The sequence below is a fragment of the Coturnix japonica genome, chromosome 4 (genome assembly GCF_054131305.1).
Source record: "Coturnix japonica strain WE chromosome 4, WE-NBRP24, whole genome shotgun sequence".
Classification (NCBI taxonomy): domain Eukaryota; kingdom Metazoa; phylum Chordata; class Aves; order Galliformes; family Phasianidae; genus Coturnix; species Coturnix japonica.
Window position 1 is genome coordinate 63340306 of NC_140666.1, and position 26159 is coordinate 63366464.

The 26159-nt window shown below is 42.3% G+C and overlaps 2 protein-coding genes across 8 annotated transcripts; one reads left to right on the forward strand and one right to left on the reverse strand.

Moving 5' to 3' along the window:
* Window positions 1-623: 623 nt before the first annotated feature.
* Window positions 624-5725, forward strand: CISD2 (CDGSH iron sulfur domain 2). Its single transcript, XM_015862114.3, has 3 exons — window positions 624-799; window positions 4704-4915; window positions 5364-5725. The coding sequence occupies exons 1-3, from the start codon at window positions 697-699 to the stop codon at window positions 5451-5453; spliced, it is 405 nt and encodes a 134-aa protein (XP_015717600.1). The 5' UTR covers window positions 624-696; the 3' UTR covers window positions 5454-5725.
* Window positions 5726-6073: 348 nt separating this feature from the next.
* LOC107313664 (sodium/hydrogen exchanger 9B2) lies at window positions 6074-25882 on the reverse strand. 7 transcript variants are annotated; one of them, XR_014945958.1, is made up of 16 exons: window positions 25813-25882; window positions 24276-24369; window positions 22617-22800; window positions 21421-21591; window positions 19233-19375; window positions 17464-17591; window positions 16442-16617; window positions 15813-15919; window positions 14613-14762; window positions 12345-12453; window positions 12012-12148; window positions 10001-11038; window positions 9849-9908; window positions 8496-8645; window positions 7497-7641; window positions 6706-6877 (listed from the first exon to the last, which is right to left on the reverse strand). XR_014945958.1 is itself a non-coding variant. In XM_015862111.3 (12 exons), exons 2-12 carry the CDS (start codon window positions 24357-24359, stop codon window positions 10799-10801), a joined length of 1629 nt encoding a protein of 542 aa, XP_015717597.1. In that variant the 5' UTR covers window positions 24360-24369; window positions 25813-25882; the 3' UTR covers window positions 8915-10798. The 7 variants fall into 7 exon arrangements, 2 of the variants coding, with proteins under 2 accessions (XP_015717597.1, XP_085403292.1); XR_014945959.1 differs by lacking the exons at window positions 9849-9908; window positions 10001-11038; XR_001555128.3 differs by lacking the exons at window positions 9849-9908; window positions 10001-11038 and having other exon boundaries at window positions 6074-7641.
* Between the last annotated feature and the right edge of the window lie 277 nt (window positions 25883-26159).

Genomic DNA, 26159 nt, shown 5'->3' on the forward strand with positions numbered 1-26159 from the left:
TCAAGAAACGTTTGGATGTTGTGTTGATGAATATGATTTAGCTGGGAAGTATTGGTAACGGTTGGACTAGATGATCTTCTAGGTCTTTTCCAACCTTGATAATTCTGTGATTCTGTGATTAGCACCCTCAGCACTCACACTGTACCACCTCAGAGGGGTTATGGTACCATATGAGAAACACTCACCGTACGATGAAAAGTTTTTAGTCTTTTACTTCGTTATTCCAGGAGCGTCGACGTGACACGCAGCCGTAATGAAGCAGGGTAACAGCCACATACAACCCACACATCACAAGGCAGACATTATTAATGCCGAATTCCTTCTCCTTCCTATCACAGTCTCACAGTCTCATGCGGGTTGGAAGGGACCTTAGAGATCATCGAGTCCAACCCCCGGGATTCGAGCCCCTGTGTATCAGAGCGGCACTTCTACCCCTTGCCCCACAGGGGATTCACGTACCTGAGGTCTCGCCCCGTTCCCCTCAGCCCCGTCTCCCTGAGGCAGCTCAGCCGCTCCCGCCGCCCCCGTCACAACGGCCGCAGCGCCCCCCAGCGGCGGTCCCGGCCCCAGCGGTCGGGGCGGGCCGTGCAGGCGCCGTGCCCCCCTTGGCGCATGCGCGGGGCGGGCTGAGGAAGCGGGCGGAGCTGCGGGCGGTCGCGCCTCTTCTCGTCCCGCTCGTTGCCGGCGGTGTCCGCCATGGTGCTGGAGAGCCTGGCGCGCATCGTCAAGGTCCAGCTGCCCGCCTACCTCAAGCGCCTGCCTTTACCCGAGAGCGTCGGCGGCTTCCTCCGACTCACAGGTAGGCGGAGGCCCGGCCCCTGCCCGCCGTCCTCCCTGTGCCGCGGCCGGGGGCCGTTCCGAGGGGTGGGAGCTGCGGCCGGGCCGGGGCTGCCGCTGCCCTGCGGGGTGCGGGGATGGTCCGCGGACATTGCGCTGCCGTTACGTGGTTACAGAGGGAAAGGTGCCCGGCAGGGGTTGGGATGCGCTGTGGGGTGATGGGAGCAGCCAGAGGAGGCTGAACTGTCCGCACAACATGGCATGCGGGCCCCAAACCTGCTTCTCCCTTTGCTTAAAAGGGTAAAGATAGCGTCTGCACGCATCTAACAAGCGCAACTGGAGAGAGCCCCTGCTGGGAGCCTGTTAGGGAGCGTGGAGTGGTAATGCAGGCAGAGCCTCTGGTTAAGGGGTTGGTTTGGTGATAAGGAGCGAGGGGAGTGCTCCAGCCAAATGTGGGAATAGAAAAGATCCACCAAGTGTGTGGAATCGACCCCACGTGTTCTTCCTGCAGCGCTGAGCTGTGTGACTTCAGCAGTGCTGCAAAATGGTTTCACTGAAAACCAGGTTTGTGTACTTGTTGGAGCATGTTCGTGCTACTTGGAAATGTGAAAATTGTGCTGCCTTCCTCAGGACAAGGAAACCTGCTCCTAATGAACTGCTGCTCCATCTGCGCGGCTGCTCTCTCATTTGGAAATGAGACCAGAACCCAAACTGGAATCAGCACGGTGCTTTGGTTCTTCTTAGTGCTTTTATTGATTCATTCTATAAACCTCTGTTAGCTTTCAGGCTGATGCAGCTTTGGTTCCTGTAATGCATCAGTATTGGAAACAACTGACAAGAAAGTGCAGGGATGAACCTCTCCTGTAGAGTATTACTGTTAGCACAGTGACTACAAGCTTCGAGACACCTGTTGTGTGTCATGAGCTCACCAGACTACAGTGGAAAACTGCTTGCTCAGAGAGGGGGAGACTTAATATCCTGTGCAAAACTTCTGAAGGTAAAAGCAGTGAGGGAGAAGGGAAAGAATCTGTGTGACCTTGGGCTTGAAAGCGGATATCTGAATTATCACGCTGCTGCATAGATGCCTCTGACAGTTTCTTGTCGTAGCTGCTTTGCCTTTCCCTTCTCAAGTTCTGAGAAGTGAATTGAGTTGTCTCATGCTGGCCTTGCCTTTTATCCTGGTATGTTTCATGAGACTGGAATACTCAGTAACTGCAGAATAACATGTGCTAGCAGTGAGAAAAGAGAAGGTTAAGGTCTGTGAGAACCTGTGTGCTAGTCTCCTTTCCATGATGCAGCCCTGAGAGGGGTGTCTCAGACTTGGTGTACATCTTGAGTTCCAGTTTGCAGGAGGCAAAGGGACAAGGCCAGTCTCTTTTCAGCAGTGTGTGGCGACAGGACAAGGGGAAACAGCCATAACCTGAAGCAGAGCAAGTTCTGCACAAATGTGCATAAGAACTTCTTCACAGTGAGGGTGATGGAGCACTGGAACAGGCTGCCCAGTGTGGTTGTGGGGTCTCCTCTGGAGATGCTCAGGACCTGCCTGTGTGCCCACCTGTGCAACCTGGTCAAGGGATCCTGCTTTGCAGGGGGGTTGGACTACCTGATCTCTAGATTATGAGTATCCACATAAGTCACTGACTAGTGAGGACAAAGCTCTGTATCAGTTCTTACAAATGCTAAATAATAACTGTGATAAGTAATACCCTCATACTTCCTATTCCCACTTGTTTCTAGTTTCCTTTCTAAAACACTACAGCTGTCATCTTCCTCTTTCACTTGGATGAACCCAAGTGGTTAAGAGTCTCCCACAGAAGTGACGAGTGGCCTAGTGAGCTGTCCTGTTAGTAGCCTGAAACTCCCTGAGATGGATTGTGTGTCTGGTTGTTAACATTTACTTAGTCTCAAAGGCCTAACACAGCACACAGATGTTTTTGAGATGCTAAGTCTCTTCAGATACTGGCACTTCAGTGAACCAGCAGATCACAAATGGGGGTTGTGTTTGGTTAGGTACGGTACAGGGTGAGAGCCTGGCCAGCTGTCTTTGCAGATTTCTTTTCTCAAAACAGTCTGTGAGAAGTTTGCCTTAATGACTCCTGTCGTTATTCTGTGCTTTCAGACAGTGGGCAGGGAAAGAACTAAATAAGCAGCAGTTGGTGGGACTGTGCTGTCTGTCTCAGTCCAGAACTGAATGTTTTTCTCTATTCAGGTGATTTTGATTTTCTTTTTTTAATGAGCTTATTCACCATTTTGTTCCAGGAGGGTGGAACTGCTTAAATTTTTGTCTTTTATTTACAGTAATGACAGAAAAACAGGTTCTGCTGTTCAGGAAGAGCGGTAATTTATATAGCATTGAGATACTTCTATATGTTTCTAGTTAGGTTTTTTTTTGTTTGTTTGTTTTGATTTTTTAAGGGACCAGTGATGAATCTTCATCAGTGACACAGATGACTGAAAGTTTTTACGGTGCCATGATCATTTATACAGCTGTGGTGTGTTCTCAGATAAGAGCCAGTAAGCATGGATTTCACTTGAAAGCCTGTAGGGAGCCCAAAGAGCACAGAACTGTTCCCACAAAGTATTTTCATTACATGGTGAACTTCCAGAACATTCAAACTGTTAAGAGAGAGCCACTGTGTTATAACTGGAAAGGTGCTAGCATAAGTGTTTGCTGTTCTAATGTTATTCCTAATATGATTTGAGAGCTCACAGTCTACCCAGCACCTTCAGCTTTGTTCTATTGCATTTCCTTTCTTGTGCGCCTTAATCTTGAAAAACAAAATGTAGAACAAATTTTCTGTTACTACTGATTCTAAATTGTTTAAAAGAGGATCTTGATTACAGTGTCTTCTCTTACAGAGTGCTCATGCAGCTGTTTGTGCTCCAGCTCATTTGAGTTCTTTGTTTTCTGAACATTTGTTTCCTAATGTAAAATATTTTAACATCCTTACAAGTTTCTGAAGAGTGAAAAAAAATAGAAGGATGTTCTCTCTAATGTTGCACGCATACGTATTGTCACAGCTTGCTTTGTTGGAAAAGCTTATCCACCTTTAAAATAGATCTTCTGGCAGGTGCTGATGTTTTCTTTCCAAGTTCAGTAAATCTTTTTCAAACTTGTATGTCTAGATTTCTAATGGCGGAGCAAGGCTGCCATGTCTGCAGGGGATACTTGAATCTCTTATGTGTCTTTAGAAGTTCCTCAGCATGGTAACAAGCATTCTCTGTGGCTTGACTTACCTAAAGGTACTTAGCCCATCTCTGGACTTTTTCTTTCTGTATGTGCATTGTATGAACTGGTGCAGACCCCTGAGCAAACAGAGCTCTGAAAAATAAAGCACCAAAAAACTGGTGAAGGCTTGTTAGTGCTTATTTCATAGTCTGTATCATATCTGCCACATTTCTAAACAAAACTTGGAACAAATCAAGCAAGGGAAACTTCTAAGAAGGTAAAAATCTGACATAAGCAATATGAATCATAAAACATATGGGTAGCTCTTCATATATAGAATGTAAGATAGTGGCATTGATTTTTTTAGTAGCTTCACATGGGTAGCCATGCCCAGACTGCCAGTCTGTGCTGGTTGTGCCTTCAGGTGAGCAGAACTGCAGACATTTTGGAGTTCCTTATTTCGATGCATCTTTTACTTGTTTTGAATTTATTTTCTACCCCTGAGCTATTCTGTAGAGCATTAAAACTGAACTTGAGATGAGATTCCGTGTGTCCAGTTTGTACCTCAGCTATGATAAAACCCAGATTTTTACCTGGAGCTGCTTTTGTTTTCTGATTTACCTGTGGAGTCTCACCTGCCTACAGCCCTGCTGACTCTGCAGTCCTGTTCTCTGCCTGAAGTCTAAACCAGAGAATAGCTGATGCTGCACTGGACTGAAGTAGTGCCAAGAGCCAGTCTAAATGCACTTGTCTTTAGTTTCAGAATGGCTGCGGTTATTGCCTTTCCTGGGTGTGCTGGCCTTGCTTGGGTACCTTGCTGTTCGTCCGTTCCTTCCCAAGAAGAAACAGCAAAAAGACAGCTTGATTAACCTCAAGATCCAGAAGGAAAATCCAAAAGTAGTGAATGAAATCAACATCGAAGATCTGTGTCTCACTAAAGCTTACTGCAGGTGTTGGCGTTCTAAGACGGTAAGACAGATTGTTGCTCCTTCAGGATGAGAGGCTGGAATGTGCAGTGTTTTATCAGTTCTGTGGGGGTGGATGGCAGCAAGTTGGCCTGTTGCTTGGGGTGGGATAGGCTTCTGGCTTGAGAACTGCACAGTTCTTTCTTTTCTCTACTGTAAATTTATCTATGTGCAGAGAGAAACTGTTGAGTCTTGTAAGATAACACAGTATGGTTTTCCTAGAGATATTTAGAATTCTTTTCATATTAGGAATTGGGGGGGGGGGGGGAGGCTTCTTTTTTCTTTTAGGCTAGTAATGTCACAGGTCTGATGGGGAAGGGAGTTTGTTGGAATGGGGCATAGTGGGAGGAGCTATCAGCTTTGATAATTATTCTCAGCAAAGGAAGAACTGAAAATCACTGTGGAATTGCTGTACAGAGGTGTACTAATCTCTCACATTTGTTTTCTTCTAGTTCCCTGTCTGCGATGGCTCTCATAACAAGCACAATGAATTAACGGGAGATAACGTAGGACCACTAATACTCAAGAAGAAAGAAGTATAGCAAATACTTAATCCACTTGATCATGATGGATGAGTCTTTTATATCATGGTAGTTGCAAGGAGCAGCGTTTTATTATTCTATGATTGGTATGATTTAGTCCAATGATTGCTGTAGATTTTTATTTTTTGGATAAACTCCATTTAGACAGTGCTAGATCTGTCACTGTTTTGATACTTTATAAGAATTATTATGACTGCTTTGTAAAACTGTAAAGTAACTATTTCTGTAAATAAGTCATTTATTTCAACAATAAAATGACTTCCTACAGTGAAGCCCTTTTTGTGAGCATGCAGTAACAGAAATGTCACTATTTCTAGGTAAGCAGGTCAACAAGGAATGTTGGCCATTTATTCTGGGCCCCCGTTCATCATTCATGTGTGTGTAAGGAAACAAATTTGCTTTTGAAAGTTCACTTGCACTGCAGATGTTATTTCTTTTAGCAGGGACATTCATAAGAGGGGTTGGCTAAATGACACAACCTAAAAAGTGAAGTAGAACTGTGTTCTTGGCTTGTTACTGACTCAGAATGATTATGAGGGCAAGTCAGAACTTTGCTGTGGTACGGCTTAACTTCAGGTATAGGTAAGTAATTGCTACTTATTCAGCTGTTAGACTCCACATTAATTCCTCTAAAGTGCTTTATTCTTTAATGAAAGACTGTTTGTTTAAAAGTAGAACTTTAGATCCATGCCCCAATTTTAGACAATTGTCTGAAGGGAAGATGTTGACTATTCTTTAACAAGCATTTCATTTGAGCTGTTCTTAAGGAGGGGGAAGCCCCAGAGCAGCACACTGTTTTCCACAATTTATCATCCCAGTGCTGAAACAGAAAGTGAGTCAGGAAGCAGTTCTCACATAATGGATGTCAAAGCAGCAGTGGAACTAATAGACAGTACCTGTTTTTAACAGGTGTGGTTGTAGGTGCTTAAAGCTCTTAACACAACAAACAGTGGCAGATTAGGATGTGACTGTGGGTTAAATTACTGCTTTTACAAAGTGTACTGAAAGCACAGTACAGTCTATCTTTATTTAAATGTTTCATGGGAACCCTATCCTAATGAATGAAAGCAGCCTGTAAACACTATTGTATTAGGATCTAACACTTACAAAGAAAGAACAGTAATGCAAATGTCTTGTACTGTGCTCTGTTTTCACTCTTAGATGCAATACACTGAATGTTAAGTTTAATTCTGGGGTTCCATGGAAAAAGTGCTAGGTGAAATAAAACCAAATTCATGGCCCATTACAGTAGTCAATTATTATATACAAATCTTTATGTACTTCCAGCTTCTATCAGGACATTCTCACATTCAAATAATTTCATTTCTTTCTGTGTACATCAATCATCTTTTCTCTTGTTCCACTTTGACAAATGCTGTTAAGGTAAGTGGTACAGCAGAAGTGATTTTTCTCCCACAAATCTCCTTTAAAAAGAATGGCAATGTAATGTTTAGCTTCTTGACTCCACCTTTTACACAATCTGACTATGTAATTATTTCCCCCCCTGCTTTCTGTTTGATGAAACTACTGCTAAACTGCCTGCAATTGTGGCTACAAAAACGCATGGTTTTTGGTTTGGTTTTGCTTATGTCTCAATGGAATTGGAATGTATCTAAAGTATAGTGTGGGAACAATAGGGCTCACAGTTCCTTTTAGAAGGGACATCTCAGTAATTTCTACAGGACTGTAAGCAAGATAGATGTCTGTCTTCTTTTTACTATTTCCTTGCATTTCAAAGCAAATCTGTGAAGGGAAAACTGCCTCACGTGGGCTCAGTTAAAGTCAAGGTGAATCCCCATCTTCGTGGTGGTTTTGGAGCAGCAAAGAGCCCTAACAAGGGGATTGTGCATTATTGTAAGGTAGTTTTCATACTCTTGGCATTAAAAAATCCCTTCATTTTCTTCAAGTGCTGCTTGCAGAAGTACAGCTGCAAAACTGAAGTAAGCAAAAGCTTAACACCGGCTGTAGTGTTTTGGATGTAGAAATTTCAAACAAAGAACTGTTCTGCTTTTCTTATCAAAGTAAGTGTTCGGTTTCACCTACCTGCCAGGTAGAAATAGCTGTGTAATGGATTCACGTCACATCAGTCTGAGAAGGGCAGCAAAATGCATCCCAAATTGAAGGAGGATACTGGAGCCTCTATCATCCTCTCTGATTTCAGGAGTCCACGGAAGCCAGGTGTCTGTACCTGCACTCACCAAGTAAACAAAACTTTCTTGGACTGTTAAGTTCACAGCACTGAATAGGATCGGCTTACTCTACTAGAGCAATAGTAATGACCTTTCTTTTCATTCTGGATTTGAACCATCATTGTAATGAACTACAAATAAGCCTGCAAAACAGATATATTTAGAGAAAGTTGTCTGACTTCTTGTGTCAACTATTAGCCAAAGCAAATGTGACTGAAGCACCATCTGGCACAAAGTTTTTGTATTTATATTATCATTTCCCATTTTGTAGCCATGCTACAGCCCGAGCGTGTCACAATTAATTCTAGACATCATCTAAATTCTCTAGAACGTTCAATTTGGCTGCAAAAGGAAGAGAATACAGTGATTATATTATTATTTCATCCCTGGCTCATGCTACTCCCTGCTTCCAGATGGCCCCTTTCTGTCTTTTCCTGTATGCTGCCTGCTCTAACTGCCCGCTGTGTGCCACCAGGACCGTGCTGTGCTGTCAGACTGTTCTGCTGCTGAAGCTCTTCTGAACCTCTGAACTGCACATGCATGCAGTGCCCAGTACTTTGCACTTGTACTTATGTCTGCATGCCAGTGGGACTCCCCCAGTTACAGTTTACTGCATGTTGCACACTAATTTTAGTTCCTCCAAAAGAAAGAGAGACTGGTGTGGCATAAAGATTTTATGGACTTGAATTTATGCATTATTCATGAATGATTTCATGGCATTCAAAGGGAGGTGGCCTTAGTTGTCATGACTTCACCTGTGCAAACTCTTTCAATTAACTGCTATTTAAAAGCAGCTGAAATTGTCAGTACTTATTTAAAATGTCTCAACCCCGATATAACATATGAGCGGTACCTCAATAAGCCATGCCCAGTAGGCAGCAGGGACACAGAAGTCCAACAGTAACCATTTCTGCAGCACTGGAACTGTTCACCAGTCTGTACGGTTTGAGAGCACCTTCTTCTCTTGTCAGGGAACAAGCACTGACTGAAGACTGTGTGTTCCCTGAAAGCAGAGAGAACAGCAGCGTGTATGGTCAGGAAGCCTGGAGAAAATGAAATACTAGTTGTGCTTGACAGCTGTTAGGGGAAAACTTACCCAAGAATTTCCTGGTGTTTATCACTGTGCTGGAACTGCAGGCCACAAACCTTAAATATTTTTAGGAACTTTGCTTTTTGGCTAGAACTAGTCATATGAAAAGGCACGCGTACTGATTACTATGCATATACAGAGACATAACACACGCACTCCAAATAATACAGGTACATGCAGTCTTCCTTTAAAGGTATTTTCATGTTGTGTAATAAAATACAGGAGCTAAAATAGCATTGTATAATGCTTACAGAAACCAACATATCTGGACATATCAAATGCATTCTGAGTAGTACTCTGTAAAACAATCTCAATGAACTGTGCTGTAGAACTCTGCGGGCAGCCACTGTCCTCCTAGATCTCAGGTCTGTGTATCTAAAAATAACTAAATGAAACTCAGTTTCTGAAGGATGCTGCACTGATTCCATGATTCAGAGAGCAGGGATGACCTACTTACACCCAAAATGTAACAGAGCAAGAAAGATTAAACAGCATCCATAACAGGCAATGATAACCCATAACTGGTACCAAAGCTAAAGGCAAGAGCAGGGTTTTCTTCAACAAAGGTTTGTTCCCAGCTTTTGGAAAGTCAAGGAGAAAGGTAACAAGTTATATGAGAAAATCAAATATGTACTGTATTGTACTGACTGTGCAGAAGGCACCAATATTACAACAAAGAAAAAAAAACACACAAAAAAAACGTTTGAACTTATTGCTCCTGCAGTAAAATACTTTGCAAGAGATTCCAGGTGAGTGTTGCCAGTCATTACTGTGACCCACAGGCACACACAACTTGTGCTTCTGGAAGGACCCACACAAGAGGTGGGTCCATGCTCACATCATGCGGCTCCTTTCCCTCTGTAACATGCCTCTCACTGATGCTTTCCCCCAGCTCTTCATTTAAATTCTATTTCTCTATTGATCAGAGTAAAAACACCTCACCAACTCTTAAGAGGTCTCTGATCTCCAAAACAAGCGCAGCCATTTACCTCTTGGAAAAATCAGCATTAACTTGACAGGTTTTAGCAAACACCTGTTTTATTTTGCTACAGATGTGTGAAAGACCAGACCATAGCATTTTCATAGACATGAGTATAAACTTAGAACAAGAGATACCTGTTGACCCATAAATCCTGATTTGAGGTCTGTCACTACTGTCAGGTTTCCCAAAAGGAGCTGAGGAAGAAAGGAACAACTGGTTGCTACCTTGGCATTGCCACACCAGCAAGTCCCATCAGAGGGGAGCTCCCCTGTCCTAGAGCACACACCCCCAGCAGCTGACAAGCTGGCTTTCCCTTGCTTGACATTGAGTTGCATGAAGGCCAAAGTACACATGCCAAGAAGCAGCCATCCCAATCCTATATAACGTTCTCTCAGTCCTTACAGGCTCCTTCATCCTTTTTTCAAACCTGGTCCTTTTTATTGGGTACTCCTTTGTTACCACAGCCCAGATGGGTCCATCTCTTTCAGCACGTAAGTACTGCTTGCTGCTTCTTGCCATGACCAGAGCTGACAGTCCCTTGAAGGTACAAAGTATGTGTGAGATCTGAAAGAACAGCAGTGGAAAAAGGCAGGTTTTCAAAGCCGAGTGAGGAAGGGAACCATCAGACTGTGGCAGGATTTGTTTGCTGTACGCCAATAGTCCTAATTCAGTAGTTGCATTCTTTGAGCTGTTGAACTTGTCATTTTACAGCCCAGTTTTAACCATCAAGAAGCATCACATCAGTCTCCATTTTCTTCTGTAAGTCCACCTCATCACCCACTGGATGCCTGAACAATTCTGATCCTCTCCCTGGCCTCACACCCACGTGCTCTTAGTAACTGATGACTGCTAACTTCAGAGTGACTCACTGCCCAGTCAGCCTATTTGCTGCATGTTTACCTAGTTCATCTCTTAAGGCACCATCAACACATAAAAATATTTTGTAAAACTCCACCGGATCTGCTTTTAAAATAGCAGTATATCCAATACTAGTTTTGGCTTTGTCCAGAAAGATTACAGACACAAAATGTTTACTTAACAGAAGTTTAAGGGCTGAAGGACCACATTCCTGTATGTGCCTGTCTTACGAAGGCTCACAGTCCTCTGGCTCTTCTCCAGCCTCAGCTCCTTCCTCATTTTCCTCGTGTTTTGTCTGAGCCTTCTGCAAAAGTCTGGGCCCTGCCAAGCCAATAACCAAGGCTCCAATGGGAGCAGTGATCAAGATAGCCAAGAAAGCTACTGTTAGTACATCCATTCCATACTTTTCCAGCTGCTGGTTCTGATGACTTCTTGCTGTATCCAAGGCAAGGGAACCTATTGCAGCCTATAGGAAAGAAAGGATCACTGAAACGGGGGAAGTAATCTTTCTTAGTGAAACAGGAAAAAAAAAAAGGGACTAATCATCAGTCTATGCTTAACATAAGTTCAAGATTTGTAATATATTAAATTCCTTAGTTTCTAGGCAGTACATAAAAAGTAAGGGTTCTATCAGCCCTATATGAATGATTTCCACTTGGCTAGGCTGAATTTCCTAGGCTACTGAGTTAATCTCAGTAGCTCCTTTCTGCAAGGAGCATGGCTTAGCTGACACATTATCCATTTCTGCAGAACGTGTAATTAATGCAATAGGCCAGCACCCTGCACACTGAAGCTGTTAAAATCCCATACCTTGAGACTGTGTCCTGACAGCAGTCGATGAATGGTAGCTTCACAAAGGTTAGTTGCAATACTCCTTGCCTGTGCCGATTATTAACTTCTGCGTGCAAATAATCACGCTTTTGAGGCCAAGTCCAAGTGATGTAACAATCACTGAGCAAGAATGCAACCAGCCTGAGGCTTCTCTAGCAATAAGCCCATCAGGTCAGCCATTATTAAAACAACCATGAAACAAAAACCCATCCTGAGCCTCAAGTGCAACTGTGCTGGTGAACACTTTATTTGGTATTAGAAACACTTTTCAACTTTGAGAGTCCTCAAAATCTGTATGTAAAGGCACAATAATCTGCTGTAACTGATAAACAACTATTCTGTGGCAAAGCACTTACACGTACATTCACCATTATTATTGAGAGTACGACCCAGGATGCAAGCAAAGAACCCTCACATGGCAGGTCCCCTGTGCCCTTTTCAAGCAGACTTAAGGCAGGGCAATTCAGAATATGAACTGCCCACATACTGCACTCTGCTGGTAACAGGGACCCAGCCTCTCTCCCTGTTCAAGGCTGTGCTATGGAAGAAGAGCTTTGCTAAAGACTATTCATCTAGCTTGGAATGAAAACGATGATGGGCTGTTTTACCTGGACAGTGGCTTTGGGAATCCACGCCAATGAGACAAATACTTTCTCCTTGAAATTAAAGCCAGCAAAACACACCATCAGGAAGGTTGCAATGATTCGCACAACTAGGGCAATACCTAGTGTAGCAACACAGAGCCCTGCAATAAAGACAAACATTTCTCACTATTTTTGTGCATAGGTGCCTGAGGGGAACAAGTCTTCTAAAATCACAGCTTTACAGTCATTTCAGTACGTTGTTCATTTGTCAGCCATATACGGCTCTACTTCAGGTTTCTTTCTGGAGATTCTTTGGAAGCTAGAAATAAAATTGGATAACTAAGTGACAAATCTTACCAACAGTTTCAGGCCTGAGAGATGTAACAGATACTTCTGCTCCAATCAAACCAAAAAGAAAAGGCTGAAAGATATTCCAAGCAACAGCAACAATTTTTTCTACTTCCCTCTGCAATAGTAACAATTAAAGAAAAATAAAATCCATCAATTCACATGCACACAAAACAACCCAGACACATTTAATTAATCAAAGGACAACATGGGAACTTATCATAAATATGTTCCACAATTGTTTTTCAGACTCCTCGTATAGGTGAACTTTGATCTGAAACTAAAGCAATCTGTAGCCTAGAGAAGGAAAATAAGGCATGGTTGATTATCACTGTTTAGGAAGACATCATTTCAAAGGTTTTGCAATGAAACTGCTTAGCTTTTGGGAGCCGCATGTTCAGGCTTCTTCCTCCATTTGTACTTGAGCAGAATCAGACCCTGAAAGGTTCCAATATTGTCTACTCACACCACACTCAGGTAGAAACCTCTGCATGAGCAGGAGTGAAGTCAGACTGAGTAAGCCTGAAATCCCTTACTAATAAAAAAACCAAAATGCTGAATGTCTCTTTGTGATTACTCATATGATTGCAAAGCTATCTTCTCTCCTTGTGCTTGAACTTTACACCTAGTACTTTTCCTAAAACAACCTGCTGCCAAAGTAAACAGGAATCTTCCAATTAGTTGAAGAGGGACATGGAGCATCTCTAACAGTGCTTTTTAAATGTGTCCTGCAATAGCAGCTGAATGTGCAGGCTGCAGTGAGTGAGGATGTGTGGCCCAGATGTGTCCCGTCCCTCGCGTTCTCTCTGGGACTGACTATTCAACATGGTAGCATCTCTGGCTCTTCCATCAATGGAACAGTGGAGATAACTGCAATACAAAACCTTATGTAACCTCAGAGAGAATGAAGGGGAAACACAAAGACCTGTAAACTCACTTCTTTATTTGCTTCACTTCTCCCTGCTAACCTACTCCGCTTTTCTTGAAGAAAAAAAAAAAAAAGCAATTCTTTTCATAGATATTAGCATTATTTCAGCCTGCTTACTGCCCATTTAACTACTTCATCAACATGTACAGTGTTCCCTGTTCTCTGCTGATGCTATTTGTTCACCTCCACCAGAGACAGCTTCAGTGGCCTTTGTGAGGCTCAGCAGGAAAATCTTGGTAAAACAGAGCATTCAATAAGCAGATCTCTCTGGCTGCCTCTGATAAAAAGAGCTAAGGCATTTGAAATCATCATCAAGCAGCCTCACCTACTGATCAAAAGAATTTAAACTAAGTAGTTACAGACCGCATATGCTTTTGTAAGGACTCTCCTTCAGAAGTGGCTTAAAAGCCTTCAACAGTGAGTTTTATGAGCTGTAAAGTTCTTAACTACTTCAAGTCTCAAGCTTCCCTTCCTTTAAAACTGGACAACAATGTAGTATTTTAAATAGAAATCATGGTTTCTTATTTGTTATTTTAAGAAATCTTGAGATCCTACTGAGGTCAGGTTCTAGATGGGGATAATAATATATCTGTTCCCCTTTCCTTTCTCTTCTCCCCTTCTCCTACTGCACATTGCAAGGCTACAGCTATGGAAAGATAAATCACCCTCAAACATTAAGTGCAGATGGTATCAAAAGGGGCAGTGAGACATACCCAGATACAGAAAATCAGCAGTGCAAAAATATAAGAATAGAAGAACAGACTTCATAGCTAAAAGAAAGTGGCTTAGAGACAACCTTCTGTATGGTTTCGGCATGGCTTTATATCACCACTTAGCGTTGGCACCCTGCTCTCTAGTTATGCAGAATATACTTGCTAGGGTTTGGGAAAGACAATAAAATGGTAGATTACTGCTTTCCATTTCACTCCCTAAAACCACAGGGAATGAAAGCTCAGAACATTGAGGCACAACTATATTTGGACATCTATTATTAAAACTTATCTTTAAAAGACTGTGTAAGGTTACAGAGACTCACAGAGCTGGGACAAACCTTTAGATTCCTCATCAAGTGTCATGACAATTAACTGTCCTCAACAGGGCTTAAAAGGTATTGCACTGATGTCTGAGAGAAGCTTGTGAGCACCTTACTGTCAGTATAACCTCATACTGGTAACCTTCAGTTAAGATGACTAAAGATGAAGGAAAGTGGCTCCCAAAAGTTCTACATTTATATTTGTAATCTGTACTTTCCATGAATCTACATAAACGGCCACTGCCTCTCCTGATGGTAATCCAAACTTCTGCTAAACATTCAAAGGAGTTTTGGTACAGTGTGTGTAAACATTCACCTTTTCATCAGACCATCCCACGCCAGCAATAAAAGCTAAGACTAATGTGCAGAGCCCTCCTGATCCAGGGAAGCCGAAGTAGACGCTGCCAAAAACAGCAAACATGGACAGCCCAAGTACAAAATACGATCTCTTCCATGGAAGAGATGCCTGCAAACAAGCAAAGAAACAAACAAACAAGTGACATTATTTTTGGAAATGGAGGAGAATGTTTACATCTACAGATCTGAAGGTAACAGAGGGTACCATTGTGGAGGGATCTTTTGTTTGAGACTTGAACTACACAGTTGAGTTAAAACTATAATTCTGAAACTTCAACATTAGTTTTCCTCTGCCCATCCAAAATCTCACTGCCGAAACGTTTCTTGCATTACAAGGAACATGATGCTCTATTCTATCCTTCCTGCTTCTACTCTGTGATAACGGGACCTGTACTGTGAAGCCCTAGAGCTTATCCAAGGAGGTGTTAAATCATTACCACTAAGTGTTTTTAAGGACAAATCCAGTTTCACAGCAGTTCTATCCCTTTAATCGTTCCCCATGCCTTGTTATCATGTGATTTCTGTGCCACACTGTTCATGTTATTTAGTAAGAAAATTTGGTGCCACTGATGGCAATAGCTGTTGTCTAAATTAATTTCAGTATACAGAATATATCTGTTTTCTTCTACAGTTTTGTTTGTGTAGTTACTCTTGATAGTAAATTCATATACAACTTTATATAAGCTTAATTACTAGTGAAAGCAACATCCTAATTAGTGTTGATAATATGACCAAGCTCGTGATCTGCAAATCTCTAATATGTTTCTAGTAGGCTTAAGATTAAAAACGAGTAGAGATAAATACATTGTGCATCAATTTAATTGATTATTATTCTACTGCTTGAAATAGGCATCAGATCCTTGTTCCTCTCCATGCGAGCATTTCCAACACCCTCCAGGGTGCAGGACTGTGAACTGGGTTCCTGGCTCTCCCTCAGGAAAGACTGTGTGATAGTACACTGTTATTATGCAGTACACAAGCAATCATCTTTAAAATCCTTCCTTGCTTTGTAGGCTTAGCAATCTAGAAGCTGTTAGAGCTGTATACTGCTTTCTCACAAAAGGTGCCATAGGAAGTTTGAAAATGAATAATACAAAAACAGCTTTCATAAGCAAAGAGTATCTTATATAACACAAATTTTTTGTTGTTTTTCTTTTACCTGATCGTGGCTTGGGAAATACCGAACAAACATCCCCAGAATCCCACCAGCTGCTATGCCAACAGCAACCTCCAGCACTCCTTGGAGCACATTGTACAGAGTGGAACCTACTCGGTCAAAAGAGAAGTGTGTTCAGTTAACCCTAAAGCAGAAGGTTACGGTTTGCTCACAAACCATGCTGTACACCTATCAGAATGATTCCAGTACGGTGTCCGCTCTAAATTACACAGGAGAAGGGGATAGGAGAGAACCTACGAGCCTGAAAGAACTGGATACTGCAATTTTCTCTCGTTGCTTATGCCAAGTAAGTGTGCCAAAGTAGCCAGAGAAAACACCACTGCTAAAGCACTGTCAGACCCAGGGATATTTGAGACCACTTATTCTGGGCACGTGGGCAGTCACGGGAAAAATAAAACTGTTCTCTGAAAGCTGTGACCCACACCTCAGAGTAGATGAAGTTACACCAACACTTTTGATCATGGGTAATTTCTCTATCCATACTCAACTCCATATATAAAGTTCAAGAGGAGCTGTCATTGAGGTACAAACCAGTCAATCATAACAAGGCATATTCCTCAAAATATCACAGTTTGTGCTGGTTGTCACCACCTACAGATTAACTATCATACCAGAAGAGAAAGCCATCCCAAGGCAAGTGTTGAAGCCTGTAATAGCCAGAATGTCGTCAATGCTTCCAGCTGCCATCAGCAAAGTTGGGACACCTTTCTCTACACCATATCCCCCAGCTTGTAAGATCAGCATGGAGGGAACCACAACAGCAGGAGATACTGCACCTAGAACAAAACTGAAAACATAGGGTTTCAGCCTCTCTTAAAAAGCAAGTACTAAATGAAAAAGCTTCAAAACAATATGATCGCTCTTCTTCTAAATTTTAAGGACACAGACCTTCACATAAAATATCGTCCTTATCTCTCCTTGCTAATTACAAGCAGGGATATTCCCATGCAGATTCACAATTACCTCATACTTCCTGTTTGCCTCAATAATATTCAATATCAAGGACTCCATGGACTAAGACGTGACTCTACACCGCAGGCCAGTTCTCCCTGATGTGCCTTGATTATCTGCTTTAGGAACCTGGTCTAGATGCTCACGACTTGTGAGTTCCTTCTCAAAATTCAGCATGTGGCAGGAGAGAAGCTCATTTATCTCCTTCCTAGTATACAGCGTGGACTGAATCCACCAGTTTAGACAGAACCCAGATGGAAACAGTTTCCTCTTCAAGGATATTACTCCACAGTGTAACAAACCATGTCCTTATCTTCAACTTGAGGCAGGAAGACTGCTCTATATCAATTTATCAAAGGCAAAATTCTGCATTCCAGCACAAACCAGTGGTATCATTTTCTGTCCCCAAAAGCCTCCTGCCTTGTGGATAAAGACCCAGGGATTGCACCATCTTTCTTCCTTCTGTAAGTGCCCAGATCACAACCAGAGAAGAGTAATGATGCAAGTACTTCTCTATGTCTGGAAATGTGACCTTTAAATTAGCCACAGAGCCAGACAAGAAGCAAAGTAAGCAAACAACCACAGGGGCTAAGAACAGCTTCCTAACTGACAAAACTAAGGTGCATTTGGATCATCTAGCTGTTGCAAACAAAGTCATATAGGAGAAAAGACAGCACATTACCCTAATATAAATCCCCACTGCCATGGCAAACGCATGAGCAAAACGGCAAAAACAGCAGCTGTGCATGTTTCTGAGAGGCATGGTCCAAAAGAAAGCCGTAAGCAGACTGCTTTGAGCTTCTTAAGAGCCTACAACATAAAAGCAAATTCAGTCATCAATATCTGTACCTCTGGCTTCACAGAGAGCAATAACTTTTACAACCTGACATCATTTATTAAAATAATTCCCCCTAAGTTGCAGTACAGGATATGACAGTTTTACATGGCTTATGCCAGAAATAGGCCCAAGCAGAAGTGGATTTGGATATAAAATTGCATGTGTGGCAGCGAAACCCAACGAATCTGTGTTTAATGAGGTTCCCACACACTGGAGGAAGGAGGGGCAGAGGGGCTCTCTTTGGCTTCTTGTGCAGAGCAAACGGCTCTGGAGTGGCTGGAGCCACTACAGTTCGTTTGGAAAGTGCACTCTTACCACAGCTATCTCACCCACAGTTGCCTGAGGTAATTTTCACTGTCCGCAGAAGTTTTTTGCTACCATCCCACAAGCTGCATGAGCAACTCAGAAGTGATTTCAAAGTCTCAACAAATCAGGAGAATTTGTAAAGCTACATAGAACTGGAGAAAGAAGCCATGCATTACTTTGAGCTGTCTCTCACTTGATACCCGGAGTAGATTAAACTCTACCTCGCACTGCAACTTCTATCCAGAAAATTCACTAAAAGAGAGTATTTGCTTGTAAAAGCAGCTTTCAGTGGTTCATCACAAACACGACTCTGCTAGGACTAGTACCTCATTTTGATATGGATAAAACAGCAAGTTGCAATTTTTAACAAGCGCGGTTTATCCCAGCATAGTTAGGGCTGAGAATCACTTAGAGAAACTGGCATCTGTCTTCACAGCTTCAGCAACACAAGGAACAGTTGTAAGCACATCAAAGCATTGCTACATATGGAGTCCAAATGACAGTTTGGATTGCCACATGGGAGACAAATGAGACAAAGATGAAGTTCCTTTGGCCAAAAAAGGATGTGGAATAGAAAGAAAACTGTGCACAACGCACAGGCTGTGCTAATACAAGCACCAATATCTTCATAAAAAGGACAAACAGGAAAAATCAGTTTTTCAAGAATCACAAAACCCATTTTCCTACTTATCTGAAAATTAGAAAATCTCATTTTCATCTTGGGTAAAAAAATCAGATTTGTTGACCTGAGCTGGCTAAATTTTATACAAGGTTTAAACAGTTGCTTAGACAGGAGTCAGTATGATACAGCGTTATTTCAGACAGCTGGTTTTGATCAAGCAAACATTAGAGTAATTACTTCAGGGAATATGAAGTTTCACGGTGAGTTGAAGAAAACTATTCTGTTCACAGAAGCATTTTGGGCTTCATAGTGATGTGAAGTGCTGCCTCTGTAGTGCAGCCAGAATCACACATTAACACATTTACATAAAACCTAAAATGATTAAAAAAAAGAAAATAAGAAAATAAAATTGCAAAAAAAGATGAAGAGTATTTTTGTTTGCTTGTATGATTTGTGCCAGCATAAACAGCACTCTCCTTCTGGGATAGGGATTCCCCTCCTTACTTGTTTTAGTATGCCACAGTAAACTGACAGGGATTTTGCTATGTAGTATAAACTTTTCCTAATAGACTACATGTCCTCATGCATCCCGCTCGCAAAATTCAGTAAATTTCTTTAAGATAAGGAGGATCTTTTAGCAGAATTGATGTTATACTTTGCCTTAGAGCAGTAGCTGGTGCCATACCTTTGGGTCCAGACCAAGTCCTGCCCGGGTCAGGATAATTGAAAGAGCAATATTCCTCAGTGCTGCAGACCAGCGTGGATTTATCTGGATGATGTCACTAACAAATGGGGTATTTCGGATGAGAAAACCAGCAAGTAGCATCCCTTAAATGAAAGCAAACAAACTGCAGTCAAACGATGTATTTGACTGTGGTAAAAGTTTACCCTGAATTTTAAAAACCGACACAATAAGATGTATGTCTAAGAGACAACAAAACAGTTCCTGATCTGTATCATTAGCCTTGTTTTAAAGATGGGAATGTGAGAAGATGTTCAAAGCAATGGAAGAGGTCTACAACACACCAGGTCACTGATGAGCACCGATGATGCTGAAACACAACTCAAGCAAGAGATGACAGAATTCTCCTTCATTCACCATGTGCAGGTCATGCTTACCATGAACAAAACCATCTCTGGACCTTTAAGGATAAATTCCTTGCTAACTTTTCTTTTTTTCTTTTTTTTTTTTTAAACACGGAAAAGAAGAGTGTAAGCTAACATGTATTCCTCTCATAAGCTGGAAATTGTTTAAAACAAAATCCTGTCTGAAATGCAGGTATCACAGGAACCATAATGCTGAGTTCACTGGAACATCTAATCTAGATCAGCCAGTCATGGCCGAACTTGGAGATCTTAGAATGCACAGGCAATTCAACTTCTGTGCAAAGGAGAAAACAGGAGAAAGCAACAGAAACCTGCTCTTATCCTCTATGTGAGCTACTTCTAAGATCCAACCTTTTGCAAATATTAACAAAGCAGCTTAATTGAAGACTTCCTGCAAAGCTGTCAGAACTGGATCTCTGGAAAGATATGGAGAAGTATGGAAACGGTAAATATAGTTCTGCAAAGACTCGCTGTAGGCCCCTGTGATTCAAATACACTTTTTTTTTTGTGGTGTAGTTTCATATTAACCATGTCAATAAACCAGAAACCAAAAAAGATGAAAAGCAACTATACTGCAGTTGCTCACAGCTTGCTGTGTTTGCCTGTAAGCCTTGGCTGCAGAGTTGGTTCATCCTGTAACACACTGAACTTTTGGATGCTGTTCTTCCCACCCTTTCCCGGAAAAAAAAAAAAGGAAAAAAAAGAAAAGAAGGGGCATAATTAGTCTGCAGCACCTCGTGACATTTCTAACAGGCCAGCATAATGATCATGTGCCTCTTTGCACGTCTTTTTTTGTGCATGACATCCACTGACTGAATCAGCCCAGATGTAGAAGACAACTTAACTGAGAAAAAAATGCACCATCTTAAAAGATACCCTCATCATTCTGCTCCACGTTGCCTGCAGAACCTCCTTGCAAAGTGTACCTAAAATATAATATGTGACCGTTTTTGTAGCTGTGTCCTTAGAGCCACAGAATCACAAGGTTGGAAAGGACCTACAAGATCATCTAGTCCAACTGTCCACTACCACAAGCCACTCAACCATATCTCGTACCTCCTCATCCAGATGCCTCTTGAACTCTGCCAGGGATGGCAGTTGAGGTCCCTTCCAACTCAAGCCATTATATGATTCTACTAATTTATTTTTTTTTAAGGTGCTTACTTAGTAAGGACCCTGCTTATAAAGCCTGTGTTACCGTGGGCAGCCATGCTATATGCAGAACTTCCCTTCCTCTTGTTTGAATCTGTTCTCAGCTGTGGAACTAAGCAGTACATGAACATGCACCGAACAGTGCTGCAAACAAAGCCACCTGACCCTTCTGTCAGAGCACCCACTGTGAGCCACCTCAGTAAGCAGGTTACTTATCACTTCAAGGCACCGCAGGAGGCATTTGCAGCTTGTTCTGCCATGAAGTTTTAATCTGTATCAACAGCTCTACTCATGTACAGACTCAGCATAACAAAGGCACCACCTTTTTCAGCTTTGTTGGCATCACAGTACATCACAATATCATACTGATGATAGCCAAAAGGAACTAAGGGGAAGAGGAGCCTTAGTTACATATAGGTTAGTTTCACCTGCGCTATTCTGGGGGAGTTTTCTACCTTCTCCACAAGGACTGCAAACAAAGCACATGAAAAAGTGACAGATTTGGGCATCATGAAGTGGGCACATTCCTAATCCAAACACACCTAACCTGCAGGTATCCCCTACTGTTAAAACACCACAACCACGCAGGAAGAAAAGAAGGAAGGGCATCTTACCCAGAAGAGCAGGGAGGGGCGGCAGTGTTCCTATTTTAATCAGTCCAAAAATTTTACCTCCAATGACAGCAAAAAAATAAAGACATAAAATTCCAAACAGGTTTCCACCTGGGAGACATTCAGGCCCAGTGATGGACCAAACCACAGCCCATATCAGGACCACAGCTGCAACTGGAACAAGACAAGAAATATTAATATTTAATTATTTCTTATCAATAGTGAACTGATTTCAGTATTAAGTCACATTTCCTAAAGACACTAAGACACTTTAGAGAATGGTAAGAGGAAAATCATTAGGGACCAAAAAAGACCGAGTAAACCTTAGAGCACTGTGGAAAGCATTTAACAGGTCCCAGACTTAACGCAAAGATTTTCACCAACACTCACTGTGCATTTGTGCTGTCTTCCTTCAGCTAAGTAAAACCTGCAGCAGAACCTGCTGTTGTACAGCCTGGTATGTCTTTGAGCTAATGACTGCAGTTTTGTTCTTGCTTCTAAAGGAATTAATGTATCAGTTTTTTGGCTAGATACGTTTGTGTAATGCATTGTCATCCCTGAGAAACAAAAATCTGAAGGTCATGTCTCTGGGCAGCCTAAGGCAGTATCAATTAAGATGGTAAACAAAGAGGGATAATACAGAGGGAAAGGTCCTGTAAAGTATTGCAAAAATATTATATGAAAATATTATAAAATAGGTGAAAACAGTATACTCTTCCCAGTTTCCCAAATCTGTTCCTACTGTAACACAGCAAGAACAGGCACAAATAGACATAAAGGCAGAACTTGTTGGATAAATTCTTGCAATCATATTAAAATATATTGCACTTTCAGAGAGAATAGAGGCTGTGGAAGCAAAGCCACAAAAATATCTTCTGTTTGGGAAAGCCTGAAATAACCAGTTAGCTGGGCATTCTGTTCTGGGTGCTTAAAGTGCAGGGCAAATATTAAACAGAATGAGTCAGTTTGCCTTGGATTTATGATTCTTGGCTTTGCAAACCTAGGATATCAAGTACAGAAGAAGGTATTTCTGCAAAGTCTCACTTTTGTTGCCTTAATTCACCAGAAAGCCATCTAGTTTATGGAAAATGCAGTCTCTATAACCATCCCAAAATATTCACATCAAAACCATGAGAATTAGGAAGTCTTCCTTCTACTGAGTTTAACTAAACATTTTGCATTGTCCTTTTCTTACTTACCATTTGTTACTATTTGAGACAGTAAACCCTGAGGAGGACAAGCAAATATTTGCCTCCGTGTTCCTGCAGGTGTTGAAGACTCTGATATCGGCTCTGGAGGCTGCTGAGCTGAGTGATTCAAGAGAGCAGTTTCTTCTGTTTGTATATTCCCATCAGTACCTTTGGCATCTACTGTCGACCCCTCCTAAATGAAAACAATGAAACTGTCTCAGAAGCGGCTCTGTATGCATTTGCAGAGGCATGCAACATATCTGCAATCAGTTCTGATATGCTGGATGCACCCTGCCTACTGACGGACAACATTAACTATACAATCACTGTCTACAGGAGAGATCAGAGCTCTGTATTGGATTTGGCATTTTCAGTTACCTGTCTGTTTTCATATGGCAGAAAGATGTGCATATGAAAGGCTATAGGTCATTCACTTATTTATTTGCTTTTAAATCCACGTCTGACAAAGCTCCTGTGCCTGTGTGCACAGCACTTGTTCAGCAGTGTCAGGGTATTTGATGAAAAAACATCGTTAATGAACTGCATCCAGTTTGTCTTGTGTATGCACCAAACATTTATCAAAGTTTTGCACAGTTGGATAGGTTTCTGCTTCCACACTGGATTCTACAATAAGGTTAACAATTAGCATCACCCAAGTGAGGCAGTATCTTTAATATAACTTGTAATTAACTTCTGTTACAAAGCCTTGAACCAACATAATGAAACCCACTTGTGATTACACAAAAATGAAAGACACAACACAGACGGCAGTGCAAACATTACTCACGCGATCCATAGCTGGAAGGCTCAAGCTGGTAAGTCAAGGTAGAGAAGAAGAAATGCTACCCTGGCAGATTCTTCCTTGAATAAATGTTTCTCGAGGCACAGAGTTTGTTAAAGCTGCTCTTTTATATTGATTCATCTACACACCCATATTCATAACCAATACGCTTTTTGACCATTTTTGGATATGCATCTTATTTCATTTGAGGGTCCTTATTTCTGAGGAATTAATCATCTTCCTTTATAATTATTCATCTTTGTGCCAGCCTGTTCTCACAGTGTGGACATGGAATTCTCGCCCATGCTGTGGTTTGGCCCTCATCCAGCAGCAGTTCCACATTTCCCATTATTTTTCTGTCTTATATTTATATGTGTATATATATCCCTTACTCATAGTCACAGTTGGAACATGAAATCCTGTGAGCATTCAAGCATGGGATTACTTGGTTTCCTATCCTGTGATTACCAGCTTCCCATATATATATAGATAGATACCACAAAATACTTACCTTTGCAGTCAGTATCATATGCTTAACTTTAGACTAAGAACAATTTTATTGTAGCATTTGCCGCAAATCTTTTTTAAAGCTTTGAAAGTCAACATCACAAGCATGCATGTGGAATTTAAAACTGTGCCTTAAAAATACTTATTAGATGAAAAAAGGGTAGAGGTGCATGAATTACTTCCAGCAAGCAGTCTGACAGGCACAATGCGAAAGCAGAGAAGTATTTAATTCAACATTTAATACAACAAACACTCGCAGAGGAAATATCTCTCTGCATTCTGTTCAGCATTCTGACTGACACAGCAAGAGAAGGGAAAAAGGAGGATTCTTCTACATAAAGTTTGACTTCTACATAAAATTTGAAGTGCTAATTAATTACCTCACTTTTCTCACGCATGGGAATCATGCCATTTCTCTCACATACTGATGGTTCAGAATCTTCATTCGCTGGAACTTCCTTCATTGTGGCAAAGCTAATTGAACACAACAGAGGTAGAAAAGTTAGAGAAACAGGTGATGGCACTTTCCAGAGGCAACACTTTCCTGCAATATTATATTAATATTAATGTGAATAAGGCCTCAGAGCCCTATCTGGAATTTAACATCCTTCACATGCCCGTGCATGCTATATATCAGACAAAACACAGCAACTAAGAGTTGCATGCACGTTACAAAAGACGAGAGTTGCTTGCATTCTTTGTCACAGTAACTCCAGCAGCCACACTTCAGCGCTAACAGTATTTTTCTTAAGTCCATTTCTCAGGCCCCATAAGCCACTCAAGTTGTGCCAAAACGTTTGAGCCAAAAAATTCCCTTCTTGTTGAATTGCTGGAAGCAAGTCAGAGCCCTGATTCTCACAATTATCAAGCCTTCAGTTTATAATATCTTTAAGATCTGTTAAAGATTGATGCCTTGAACAAAGGCAGGGGCTGTTAGAACACCTGGTTGATTTTGTTTGAGCTGTTCTGGAATGAAACTGGCTTGAGACACAGCTAAGGCATATGGAAAGAATATAGGACAGTTTCAACATGTTCAGGTATAATGGTTCGTTATCTCTCCCCACAGTATTTGTACATCACTCTAATTCTGAAAGATGCATGTGTTGGATGGGTAAAGGATAAGAGACATTGTTCCCATCCACATGTGCATAGGAGATTATCCCAATTCCTGGGGTCAGATATCTGTTGACCTGAAGTAAACCACTATGTATGAAGAAGGGAAGCCCACCTCACAACTTCAGGGCCAGCACGCACTGCTTACAGCAGGGTAAAGGAAAGGAAAGACTGAGCAAGGAGATCTGCTTAGCAGGGATTTCCCAAGGTAGGAATTAATGTCTTGGGCAGCGTGAGCTTGCCCTTGTTTGTCGTGTGACAGACCTTCGGCCTTGGTTTTTGTTTTGTATTATGAATTTCCTCCAGACAGCTGCCTTTGCAAACTCAATCGGGTGGACTGAAGGAAGGTGGAGCAGCATTCACACTCCGTTGTGAAGGCCCACACTGTGGAAACCAGCCAATATCGTGCTTCCCTCTGAAATATAGTTCCCTCAGCATGCAAGAAGAAAGGCTTTTTATTACAGCTGCTATTAGATCCTCTCACCTTGCTTGTTTCGAATAGGAAAGCATTAGAAATAGAGGGAAAGCAGCGCTCCGAAGGTGACTGACGGGCGGCATGTGCTGGCCGCTATTTTTAGCTGTATCGCCCTGGTGACTGTCAGCACTATTCTGTGCACGCACCGCACTGAAGGCAACGCAAACGAAGCGCCGCCAGAGCCGCTAACGGCCAGCGTTAAAGCGCAGCCACAGCCGCTACCAGCCGTCACACAGAAAGCGGCAGCCCGCCCTGATGCAACCTCCCTCCCCGCCTCCCACACCCGCTTCCTCCCCCGTGGTGCTGCAGCCGGGACAGCGGGGATTTACCTGTGGAACAGCAGGAATCAGAGCGAGCCCATGTGCCCGCACAGCCCCTCCAACACGCCGAGACGGCGATGTGCTCAACCACGCCCGGCACAGCAGCAGCCCGGTGCCGGCTCTGGCTCCTCCTCCGCTGCCGTAACCACACGATCCGTCCTGTATCCACAGCCGCACCACGAAATCCTCTCGCTGCAACCGGGCTCCCGAAAGGCCCCACGGGTGCCATCTTCTCCCCCCAGCGCCGGGACCTCCCAGAGAGAAATCCTGACATTCCTCCTTATCAGGCCAATAAGGCTGCTTGAAAACACTGGAGATGCTGAGGTACATTTCAGACTTGTGGCTGCTAGCACAGC